This window comes from Numenius arquata, chromosome 16 (assembly GCF_964106895.1).
Source record: "Numenius arquata chromosome 16, bNumArq3.hap1.1, whole genome shotgun sequence".
Classification (NCBI taxonomy): Eukaryota; Metazoa; Chordata; class Aves; order Charadriiformes; family Scolopacidae; genus Numenius; species Numenius arquata.
The window spans coordinates 5,696,195-5,708,244 of NC_133591.1; the positions used below are offsets into that span (position 1 = coordinate 5,696,195).

General features: G+C 42.3%; 1 protein-coding gene across 1 annotated transcript in view; it reads left to right on the forward strand.

Moving 5' to 3' along the window:
- The window catches only part of DNAH10 (dynein axonemal heavy chain 10), a 57,056-nt gene extending 45,301 nt beyond the window's left edge, over positions 1-11,755 (forward strand). The window contains exons 63-79 of the mRNA XM_074159792.1: positions 229-508; positions 865-1,094; positions 1,803-2,076; positions 2,494-2,598; positions 3,100-3,254; positions 4,019-4,173; positions 4,413-4,596; positions 5,400-5,600; positions 6,781-6,990; positions 7,370-7,465; positions 8,213-8,384; positions 8,861-8,992; positions 9,076-9,287; positions 9,371-9,538; positions 9,800-9,980; positions 11,049-11,194; positions 11,609-11,755. Coding sequence (XP_074015893.1) covers positions 229-508; positions 865-1,094; positions 1,803-2,076; positions 2,494-2,598; positions 3,100-3,254; positions 4,019-4,173; positions 4,413-4,596; positions 5,400-5,600; positions 6,781-6,990; positions 7,370-7,465; positions 8,213-8,384; positions 8,861-8,992; positions 9,076-9,287; positions 9,371-9,538; positions 9,800-9,980; positions 11,049-11,194; positions 11,609-11,755 — 3,048 coding nt within the window. The remainder of the gene's footprint in view (positions 1-228; positions 509-864; positions 1,095-1,802; positions 2,077-2,493; positions 2,599-3,099; positions 3,255-4,018; positions 4,174-4,412; positions 4,597-5,399; positions 5,601-6,780; positions 6,991-7,369; positions 7,466-8,212; positions 8,385-8,860; positions 8,993-9,075; positions 9,288-9,370; positions 9,539-9,799; positions 9,981-11,048; positions 11,195-11,608) is intronic.
- The last annotated feature ends 295 nt before the right edge of the window (positions 11,756-12,050 follow it).

A 12,050-nucleotide genomic window follows, 5' to 3' on the forward strand; every position in this document is an offset into this window, starting at 1 on the left:
CAGGTGGAACTTTGAAGAATAGTACTCCAAATGGAAATGATTCTCAACTGATCAGAAAAAAAAAAAGCACCTTGACTGTTTTGTACCAGTGCATTTTACATCATCTGTAAGAAAGATAAAAAGCAACAAAGAGCAACTTCCTTAGTGCTGGCAACAATTGTAAAATAATAATGTCGAGCAAATTGAGTATCAGTTCTCTTTTCATATCTTCCCATTATTCTCTTGCAGATGGCTTCCTTTAATGATCCAGATTTCCTTAAACAACTAGAACTGGCCATAAAGTATGGAAGCCCTTTCTTGCTGTACGGTGTTGATGAATACATTGATCCTGTGATAGACAATGTCTTAGAGAAGAATATCAAAGTTGCACAGGGGCGAACATTCGTTGTCCTGGGTGACAAAGAGGTTGACTATGACAGTAATTTTAGATTGTACCTGAACACCAAATTATCGAACCCAAAGTATTCGCCCTCTGTGTTTGGCAAAGCTATGGTTATCAATTATACAGGTAAGCAAAAGTGTGTATTTAGTTGCAAAGTAGTGACTATGCTGTAGTGCACGTTTAGGGCCTGGCTGTTTGTCTGAAACAGCAGTGAAACTAGATAGGCTCCCTTATACTTAGCATCTGATTTAACAGAAAATTTTTCTCACTTCTCTCTTCTAATCTGAAACTGAGTTAAATATCTCTTCTTGCACCTGTCAGGTTAGGATGCTTTGGTAGAATTAAGATACAGAGTTATTAACCAAGTCACTCTGTTGCATTGCTGTAGTTTTATGAGATGATGGAGATGAAATAAGTTTTGTGGAAGTTCTCCTTGTATTTAAAAAAAGACTGTGTGCTGTGTACATGTGTTGTATCTGTAGTTACACTAAAGGGCCTAGAGGATCAGTTGCTCAGCGTCATCACGGGTTTTGAAAGAAAGGAATTGGAAGAACAGAGAGAACATCTCATCCAGGAGACAAGTGAGAACAGAAACTTGCTGAAAGATCTGGAAGACTCTCTCCTTCGGGAACTGACATCTTCCACAGGAAACATGTTGGACAACTTGGACTTGGTGCAAACCCTGGAAGAGACAAAATACAAAGCTACTGAGGTACCGGCTCTGGGCTTTTTGGGAAGATATAATAGAACATGTTTTTTCCTTTTGTATTGTGCTTCATGTTTCACCCTTGAATTAGGAATTAGTTTGAAAGGAAATGGAGAGTTTTCTCCTGAGTATTTTGCATCTTTCAGTGTTGGGCAGTATTTTATTGCGGCAGAGGACCAAATCCTATCTTCAGAAAAGTCCTTATCAGGACCAAAGTAAGGATTGTCTACAGTTCTAAAGCAAAGAGCATGTGATGTGTTTCTCTCAGCTCTGAAACAACCTTTGTCTTGTATTGTATCAGATCTGAAATTAAAAGTTAAGGTATTTGTTACTCAGGAGGATGTAGAATCTCCATTCTTGGAGGTTTTCAGGCTGTACTTGGACAAAGCCACAGCTGACCTGATCTAGTGATGGTCATAGTCCAACTTTGGGCAGAAAGTTGAACTAAAGATCCCCAGAGGGCTTTTCCCACACTATTTCCATGATTCTGTGTAAATCTTTGCCTTTACTTTTCATAAATACATAGGGTGGGATTAATTTTCTCTAACTTTTGATTTTTACAATTCGTACTACTTCTTTAGGGTTACCTGCCCAGATTCCCTATAAAGTCAACATAGAGAGGCAGGCACTGAGTAGCTCTGCTTATTGTGATAGAATATACATACTGTGGACCAGCGCAGTAATTACATGCGTATAAAATCAATGTTTGGTTAGGTGATTGAAAAACTGAATCTGGCTGAGACGACGGCAGTGGATATTGATCGTCTTCGAGATGGCTACAGACCAGCTGCCAGGAGAGGGGCCATTTTATTCTCTGTTTTGTCCGAAATGGCCCTTGTCAACATCATGTATCAGTACTCGCTGGTCTCCTTCTTAGAGGTTTTTGGACTCTCTCTTCGGAAATCAATGCCCAGTCCTATTCTTCCAAAGAGGTTAAAAAACATCATGGATACACTGACTTTCAACACCTATAACTACGGCTGCACAGGTTAGTGCAATTTCACGATGGGCTGATACTGGGCTGTGCAAATGCTTGTTAAAAGCCGTGCCCTCAGTTGGTTTACATCCAAGAGGCAAGCTACCAAACGGTGAATTCACTAATGTTCAGTTCTCAGCATTGGTCCCCATTTATACTTAACTCCCTGCTGTTTCTGTTTGAAGAAACTATGCATATTACCATTGTACTTCTAAAGAAACGGTACTAATGGTAGAATGCAGCTATGGATCTCACATCCCTGGATGTAGCTCACAGATGCTGTTTTGACTCTCTAAGCCTGATCCAAACCCCTGTCTTTGATCACCCTGGTCTTGTAGGGTGACCAGATGCAGGATGTGGATTTAAAGATTGCTGCAGTTCCACAATTTTTAGCAGCTGATTTTTGAAAATATTGTCCTTTTAATGTAGGCTTGTTTGAGAGACACAAGTTACTGTTCTCCTTTAATATGACTGTGAAGATAGAACAAGCTGATGGCCGAGTTCCACAAGAAGAACTTGAGTTCTTTTTGAAAGGTAAAGTGAATATTTAAATATATAGCTATATGTAGCAATAGCTGTAAGATCTTTTGAAGATAGATTTTGACCAGATATGATTTGCTGTAAAGCTAGAACCTAGAGAGACCACTGAAAATAGCTGAACTGTGTTGATTTACAAAAGTTGTGGATTCTACTATTTCTATTTTTTCACTTTGTTAAGCAGCAAAGAGGCTAATCTTTATCTGCAGCCATTGACAAATGTCACATTAGATAATTGTTGGGATGTTATCTGAGAAAAAGAACCTTTAGTTATTTTCTGACTATGTATAAATAATTTTAGAAATGTTTGCAAAGATGAAACTGCCTTTTGCAAGCACTTGGAGAATACCATCTTTTCTTTAGCAGACCAGTTTAATTTTTTAGTGCTTCCAGAAACAAATTTCCAGTTGGTTTCTCTGTGCAGTGGGACTGTACGTGTGGTCATGTATTGGAGAATTTATGACATGGACATTCACTCTGGTTTCTGAATGTGACTAGGCAATATTTCCCTGGAGAAGAGTGCACGAAAGAAACCGTATGCTTGGCTTCCAGATCAAGGCTGGGAAGACCTAATTCGCTTGTCTGAACTATTTCCTGAGAAATTTGAATCTCTTCCAGATGATGTGGAAAAAAATCCAGATGTATGGAAAAATGTACGTGCTTTTCTGCAATCCTGGTTCTCTCTCCTTGTTTTTCTTTTGGTATTAAACATTCAAGTATGATGCAATGTGCCATAGCACTCGGCAGGAGGCATGTCACCACTGGCTTTTTCTGTCAAGGCCTTGCTTTTCTTCTTGACCTCGGTTAGCGATTGGCTTATTTCCAGTAGAATTAAGGCTCTTATTATTTAAAAAACAAACCAAAAAAAATCTTCCCTGGTATACTGTAGATTTTTTTATTTTCCAGTCAAATGCCTTAGATGAGTTATTTGCCCTGTTAAGTCAGTGGAATATTTGCTGTTGATTTCAACAGTCAACATTTCACTGTTACTTTTTGTACTGCTCAATTGTACTTTGATCTTCTTGTGGCAGTGAGTTCTATAGGCTAGTTACAAACACAGACTTTCCTTTGTTCTGCCTTTAGTTTCATTCCATGCCTTCTTGCTTTATAAGAAGTCTTTCTGTAAGCAATCTGTTAATACTTTCTGCTTGAGATGCTATTTTCTGTGTCTTCAGAGAATTACTTGACATGAAATGAAAGTACAAATGTGTTTCTGGACTTGAATACAGTATAAACTGAAAAAGATTAATTTTTTGCATTCACTTAATCTTTTAATATTCCTTTGCAGCTGATTGACTTTGTTCTCCTTGTGTCTCTTGGCCCCTCATTAATCAAATTGCTTTTGTCTGCTTTCCTACTAATTTCATTGATCGAGCCATTTGATCCATTTGTGTTGTCTCCCATCTTTTCTTGCCAGTGGTATGATACAGAAGCTCTGGAGCAGATGCCGTTCCCCATGCAGTACCAGGACAATCTCACAAACTTTCAGAAACTCCTGCTTTTACGGTGTTTCCGAGTGGACCGGCTGTATCGGGCAGTAATGGACTATGTTAGTCTGACAATGAGTGAGAAGTAAGTCACTCTCTTCTTTCAAATCCGAATCACACCATTCAGGTATTTGCCACAGAACCGGAGTTGTAATCAACTATGTAAATGACTTTGCAGTTTGCCTAAACAACAGAGTGTGTTTTGTCTCCATATCATTTCCATCTGCAGTCTGCAGTGAGCTCTGATGTTTGTGTAAAAGTCATCTTTTACAAATGGCTGCTTTTGTGTAAATTAGCAGTTTATTGTGCTTCTTTTCCTACCAGGTATGTGCAGCCCCCCGTGATCAGCTTTGAAGCTGTCTTTGAGCAGAGCAGTCCGCACTCACCGGTTGTTTTTATCTTAAGTCCTGGCTCTGATCCCGTCAGTGACCTCATGAAACTGGCCGAGAGGACAGGCTTTGGAGGGGATAGACTCAAATTCTTAGCCATGGGACAAGGCCAAGAAAAGGTAACTTCGTTGGGAGGGTAGGGATGTGCTGTGTACAGCATTTTGCAAATCATGCTCCTAATGTTGCGGGCCTGTTCGAATGTCTTTTCCAAAGGCCTGCTCCATTTTAAAGGGAGTTACTTTGTGGTTCAGACCTAGCACACAGTTTGCCAGCCTGGGAATAATGGTTCTCTGTAGTGTGAAAGGGGACATTTGGCTGATTGGAAGATTCAGAATCAAAATGATATTGTCGTCTGTTAAAAAATAGTTGAGCTGAAAAGGTGTGACTCTGCAGCCTTTCAAAGGTTAATCAGTGACTCTGTGGGTTGATTGGAAGTCACAGTGTTTGTTACCAAAAAGATACCCTGCTGCTCTCTCTGTCTTTCCTGTAGCTTTCCTTTTTGTTACAGACACAAAGGCAGGGATGTCCAAAGCTTGGCAGCTGACTGAACGTACTGTGAATTCAGTCAGTGGGAGAACTCCTGTTAGATTCCTTTAGACCACCATTTCCTGGGCTCTGCTGCTCACCCTCTTCTGGGCCGTGCACACTCCTGTACTGTTTTGAAATACTTCAGTGCTCTGCATGACTTTTAATTTCAAAAGGAATTAAGGAAATAAAAAAAAAGAAAGCACCTCAGAGCAACTTGTGGTATTGGAAAAGGCCTGTTCTCAGTCAGGAGCATTCTGGCAAGCCTACTAAGACTAACTCAAGTGCTGAGTGTGCTGGCTAGCAGGAGGAAATCCCTTGCACTAACCCACCAGGTTCGGTTTGCGTGCAGGATAAAGGCCGTGTTACTCACGGACAGTTCTCTCCCTCTCTTAAGATTGCTTTGCAGATGCTGGAGCATGTGGTGGTTAGTGGAGAGTGGCTGATGTTGCAGAACTGTCACCTTTTGGTGAAGTGGCTTATCAATCTGGAAAAGGCCCTGGAGAACATCACAAAGCCTCATCCAGACTTTCGCCTCTGGCTGACCACTGACCCGACCAAGGGCTTCCCCATTGGAATACTGCAGAAGTCCTTAAAGGTACCCAGCAGTGGGGAAACCCCGGCCAGGGGGGCAGGTCCTGCCACTCTTACTCAGCAGAACAGAACGGCTTTGGGGGGAGCACTGCTGAGTGCAGTGTGTTGGCTTGGGCTGTAGGTACTAGCTCTTTGTCTTTATAAACCAAATCCTTTGTTTCATCATACTGTTTATCTTATGATTTTTCCTTTGGGTGAAAGCTGTTCAGCAGTTTTTTTCTGAAGCAGTTATTTCACAGCAGAGGTTTGTGAGTAAACCTGGAAACGTAACAAATGCTCTTCAGATTCAGCTGCTGCCGCGAGTGAGGAATATCCGGAGAGACAGAAATAGCCCTGTCAGTGCTGCTGCTGAAGTGCAGAGCTGAGGTCTCTGTCTCGCCTGGCAATAGTGCCAGTGGAGCAGACGTCCTAATAGGATAATGGTTTCCAGCTGCTACTTGAGGCTGCAGCATTTATCACGAGCAAGCTGAGCTGATTATTTTGAAGGCAGAAGCCATGATGCTGTCCTAATGTTCTTTCCTGTGGCTGCTTTGTGTTGAACCAGCGCAGTCAACATCATCATTTTATTTCACGGATTTGAAAGCAGTGGCATGACAGACCCACCCACTATGTGCTGCCGTGTATCAGTGACAGCTCTGGGGTATTCACCTCCAGCAGAGCTTAGTGCTGCAGAGGGAGAAGTGAGCCTGAATGGAGCTTTAAAAGTCTGCAAATACGCACTTTCTAGGTCTAGCCATGAGCAGTGAGAACAAAGTTTTATAGCACTTTGAAAAAGCTGCCAGGAAGCTGGCTCTGCCTCAGTTTGATCAGCAGTAAAGCCATACTAAAGACTGTTAAGCCATCTTACTGTGGTGATATGCAGGACAAACTGAAATATGTAAAATACCGGTAATATTTCAGTAAATTAGATCTTCAAGTATGATAAATATTAATGTCTTTCCAAGAACATGACTATTTCTAAAATAGTATCAAGTTTCTCTTTACATATGTGTCTTTACCTTGATAAACTTAAAAGGTTTTTCATGTCTTTACTTAAGAAAAGAATCCATATTGATACGAATTTGGGAAGCTGTTCAAAATTTTCAAGCTTGCATTGTACAGGTTACCTAGAGCGCGTAATGCATTTACAGCTTGTTCTCCTGAGGCTACCCAGTAATTGATGGCTTCCCTAATTATTTTGGTAGGTTGTGACAGAACCACCTAATGGTCTGAAACTGAACATGAGAGCCACCTACTTCAAAATTCCTGAAGAAGCCTTAGAGCAGTGCCCACATCCTGCCTTTAAATCCTTAGTCTACGTCTTGGCATTTTTCCATGCTGTGGTTCAGGAGAGAAGGAAGTTTGGGAAGGTTGGCTGGAATGTACCATATGATTTTAACGAATCTGATTTCCAGGTAAGAAAATAATTACAACTGCTCTTACATCCCTGAGTTGCTCAGATTACTTTTGAAAACATATAATCTACCCAGATTTAACAATTTCTCACAATAACATTTTGCCTCATTTTTTTCTGCTGCCGTGGACTCATGTAGATTCCCAATCTTCTATAATGTCAATTTTTGCCACTAAAAATTGAGATTCCCAATCATTCATGTTTATATTGCCTTTCTCATGGGTTTATTTTCTTAAGAGGGATTTATACTTAACTTTTTAATTATTTGAGAAAGAAATGATTGTTAGTTTTCAAATGAGAACTACATTAAATAAAATCTGTGGATATGTATGGCTGATTTATGGATCTCCTTATCTCACATGTTCCAACAACTTCATTAGGTCTGCATGGAAATTCTTAACACATACTTGACAAAAGCTTTCGAACAAAATGATGATAAAATCCCCTGGAGCAGTCTCAAGTATCTTATTGGTGAGGTGAGTGCCTACAGTGTCACTCAGGAACACTTGATGGTAAAAGAATCCAGATAAATGACACTTCCCTTTCCGCATGGGCGGTATCCTCAAGTAGAGCTTGGCTCAGAATCTCTCCTGGGCAACCTTGAAACTCCTGCATAGCCCTGAGCAAGTCGCTTAATCTCATTGTCTCAATGAAATCGGGCTATGGTGTGTAACTGCACAACAGGGGAGTTACGATGCTTAATTAATTTTGAGTGAGAACGCCCTTGGGATCCTCTGCTGAAAGGTACTGAAGAGCAGAGTGTTACAGTAGTATTAGTAGAGTGGGGCATTGCTGATGTGAGAGCTGCACGATCGGATTTCTAAAGCTCTCGCAATGCTGAGTGTGGTTTCTGCCGTGTAGTTGCTGGCCAGGTCTGCGTAGCTGCTGTGACACGAAATCCTGAGGGGAACTGTTATTTTGCAGCACTTAATCACAGCCGAGCGTGAGCTGGTACCTGAGGAAGGTGCCGTTGCACTAAAACCACCAAGACGGGTGATGAGGAGCGGCCACAGCAGCCAAATCCACACTGAGTCCAAATACGTCCTGCTTGGTCCCCCTTGGGAGGGGCTCAGAGGAGATGTCCTTGGTACCCCGTAAGGGAGACAGTGTTACACAGTGCAGTCACTGCAAAAGCAAAGAGCGTTTTGGACCTCTCAGTGATTTTTAACTGTATTTGCTGCCCCAACTGCCAGTGCTATAATATTGATGTCACTGATTTTTAGGTCATGTATGGCGGGCGCGCAATTGATAGCTTTGATCGTCGTATTCTGACCGTCTATATGGATGAGTACCTCGGTGATTTCATATTTGACACATTCCAAGTGTTTCATTTTTATAAAAACGACACGGTTGATTATAAAATTCCACATGGGACTGTAAAAGATGACTATGTTGGTAAGAAATGCTTTTCCTGCCATGTAAGTTAGCATTAAAAAGTCTACTTGCAGTATACATTCGCTCTGTGTGTCCGTTACCGGGGATAAGAAGTTGAAAGGAACTTCAGGCACTGTGTGTGTTTTACTGCAAAGTTATAGCCCGCTGCTGATACTGTTCTTTATGCGTGAGCTTACCAGCCAGCTCCTCATTTCTTTAAAAAAAAAATTAAGACACACACCCCACACCTCACCCCCCCCACAGGTAAATGGCATGTTAATTTTGTTATTAAGCAATACATTTCCATGGGGAGGGTGTGTATTTCATGCTTTAAAATGTTTATTTGGTCCTTGCAGTGTTTCAAACCAGCTGTAGGTTTTTTTGCAAGCAGAGCATTAACAAAAGTTGCTCATGGCATTCTCTGCAGGATTCGTTTCTGCCTGGCAGCTGCGGTTTAATATATCGCATCTTTAGGAAGCGTGTTTTTTTTCTTGCAGAGGCGATAGAATCTCTGCCACTTGCCAATACTCCAGAGGTGTTCGGCCTTCACGCAAACGCTGAGATTGGTTATTACACACAAGCAGTCCGTGATATATGGTCTCATCTTCTTGAGCTGCAGCCCCAAACAGGTGTGTTCTCCCTTACTTGGAATTGGGTTTGTAGATAAGGTGTCATGAGGTAGCGAGCTCTCGCTAAAACGTTTTGGTTTCAGGTGAAACTGGCGCAGGAATTAGTCGAGATGAATATATTGCAAATGTTGCTAAGGATATAGAAAACAAAATCCCGCCAGTGTTCGATCTTGACCAGATACGGAAAGGTTTTGGACCAGAGATAACCCCTACGACCGTGGTGCTGCTGCAGGAGCTGGAACGCTTTAATAAGCTGATCATTCGAATGGCAAAGTCGTTGGCTGAACTGCAACGTGTAAGTGAGAAGGTGGCTACGAGAAGCCGTCAGTCAGGTTTACCTGCCCCGGGCTGGCACTGAGACTCTCACCGTCCTTCCAGGCCCTGGCTGGGGAAGTTGGAATGAGCAGTGAACTGGATGATGTGGCTCGGGCTCTCTTTAATGGGCAGATTCCTGGCATCTGGCGGCGGTTAGCCCCCGACACACTCAAAACACTTGCCAATTGGATTATTTTCTTCAGAGCGCGGTACAAGCAGTACACCAGCTGGGTGAGTGAGCGAGCCCCTCCAGAAAGGTTTGTTTTAATCTGCATGATTTGCTGTGCCAATCGGTGCAGAAGTCAGTGATCACACCCCGCTTTAGACAAGTTACTTCAACTAATGCCAGTCGCCACCTACAATAATGAATGATGGCACAAGTGTGGATGCAAGATTGACTGGCCAGTGGCCAGTCTGTGAGAGCGCTGGCCTCTGGGCTGAGTGGGAGGTGTGGTGGCAGAACCAGGTGCTGCAGATTGTCTCTGATTGCAGGTTAACGAGTGTGAGCCGAAGGTGATGTGGCTCTCGGGCCTGCACATCCCAGAATCTTACCTGACGGCTCTTGTTCAAGCCACCTGCAGGAGAAACAGGTGGCCCCTGGATCACTCCACCCTCTACACAGAGGTAACCACCTGCAGGACTGCAGAAGACATCACTGAAGGGTCTATTCAAGGTGGGTGTTTTTATGATTATTTGGCAAAAATAAGAAAGTAGTTAATTGGTGAGAAACTGCCAGGCGCACTGAGTAACGTACTGGGGTTATACCTCTGCAGACAATGCCCTTGGTTTTACTTGTCACGTGATTTCACACAGGCAATGGGGGGGGGTTCTGGTTCCTGCTGAGCCCCCGCACACACAAACATGATCTTTCTTCAGCTCTTCTCCCTCACAGGCACGGGTTTGAACTTACACCTCTCCCTTGCTCTCTATCTTTATATATATACTTTTTCCTTAATGGCTGGAACATTATCACTCCTAGCAGGTTTATAAAGATCCATTTACACCACAAATAATATACTACAATATATTTAAACAAGAAGTATATACAAATATGTACGATTTATTGTGTAAATATGTCTTTATGAAATCTCTACGACTAGCAATGCTCTAATTACTAAATATGACAAACTGTGTGAAGGGGACAGCTGAGTGATGCTTCTGACCTGTTTGGGAACAGAGGAGGAAAAAAAATCTGATTGTTTTTGCTAAATCGAATTTACCGTTAAAAATAAAAGGGGGCTTTTATTATATCAGGTCAGGGGCTTACCTAGACTATTCTTTATTTACTGACATTTAATCAAAATTCTTGGTATTTGTACCAGAACAACTCTATCCCAACCCCTTCCCCTTTTGTCCAAATGATCTAACGAGCAGTCCCATAGGAGTTAAAAAGCTCTCTTGCAATTTGGCTATTACTTGGGCAAGTAATTGGAGGGTGGCACCCACTGTGGGGAAGAAAACTGCAAGCAATCAGTATTTATTCCTAATAATGTTTATCATGTATAGTACAACTGAGCCAATTGTAATTTGAAAAAGAAATATATTTAAACATGGTAGGTTGCAGTTGTATTATGAAAACAAGGACCACAGCTGAGAACAGCTCCATGTAGCTGAGTTTGAAACGTAGGGAGGTCTGTCATGGCTGTCAGTGCCAAGAACAGCTGTTGCAGAAACAGTTGTCTAAAATGAATTTTTTTAGTAGCTCAATTTACACACCGTGTTGCATTTTGTGCCTGCGCAGGCTGCTTTGTTTCTGGCCTGTTTCTGGAAGGAGCGGACTGGGACATAGAGCAGAGCTGCCTCACCAAAAGCAAACCCGGGGTCCTGGTGGTGGAGTTACCCATCCTGAAGATCATCCCCATTGAAGCACACAGGCTCAAACTCCAGGTATGGCTCCTCTGGGGACACTGTGGTCCATGAGCTTAGGAACTGCCTTCTGGTTTCACACCCCAACAGCTGGTGGCACAAGCAGCAGTGTATCATTACCACCAGTATATATACTTCTCCTTACATTAGGCATCACTACAGTTTCTCTTTTCTAAGGGTTACACTCAAGGGGGTTGCTGCCTCTTTTCCATTCAGGCAGAATGGAACAGGCATCTTGGGACACTTTTATTTTCCCACTACCCATTACCATAAAGGATCTTTACATTTTCTGGATATCAGATGTTTAAGACTTAAAACAAAAAACAAAGTGAATTTCTGAAGACAATGATCTCTCCCAGAAGCCCTTCTTGTTTCCAGTTTCATGCAGTACTTCAAGCACTACCCAGTGTCCTCCTTTCCCCCACGCTCTTGCAGAACACGCTCCGGACCCCCGTGTACACCACCTCCCAGAGAAGGAACGCGATGGGCGTTGGCCTTGTTTTCGAAGCTGATCTTTACACGACAAAGCACATTTCCCACTGGGTCCTTCAAGGTGTTTGTCTCACCCTGAATGCGGACTGACAGCTTGAACTTGGCACTAGATTTTTTTCCACAGAATCCAATGCTTTTTTTGGGGGGTGATGGAGGGGGAGAGAATCAAACTAGGCAAAGATTCAGCCCATGGGTGGGGTAGAGTTCGCTGAGGCTGATGATTGCAAATAGTATCACACAACTCAGCCAGTACGATCAATCAATAAACACAGTTGAAAAGTGTTTTTCATAATTTGTACTTCCTTTTAGAAAAGCTCAGAGCTGGCATCTTTGTGTATATATAGAAATATGTGTATGTATATAAAAGAGGTAATAAGTTGGTCTC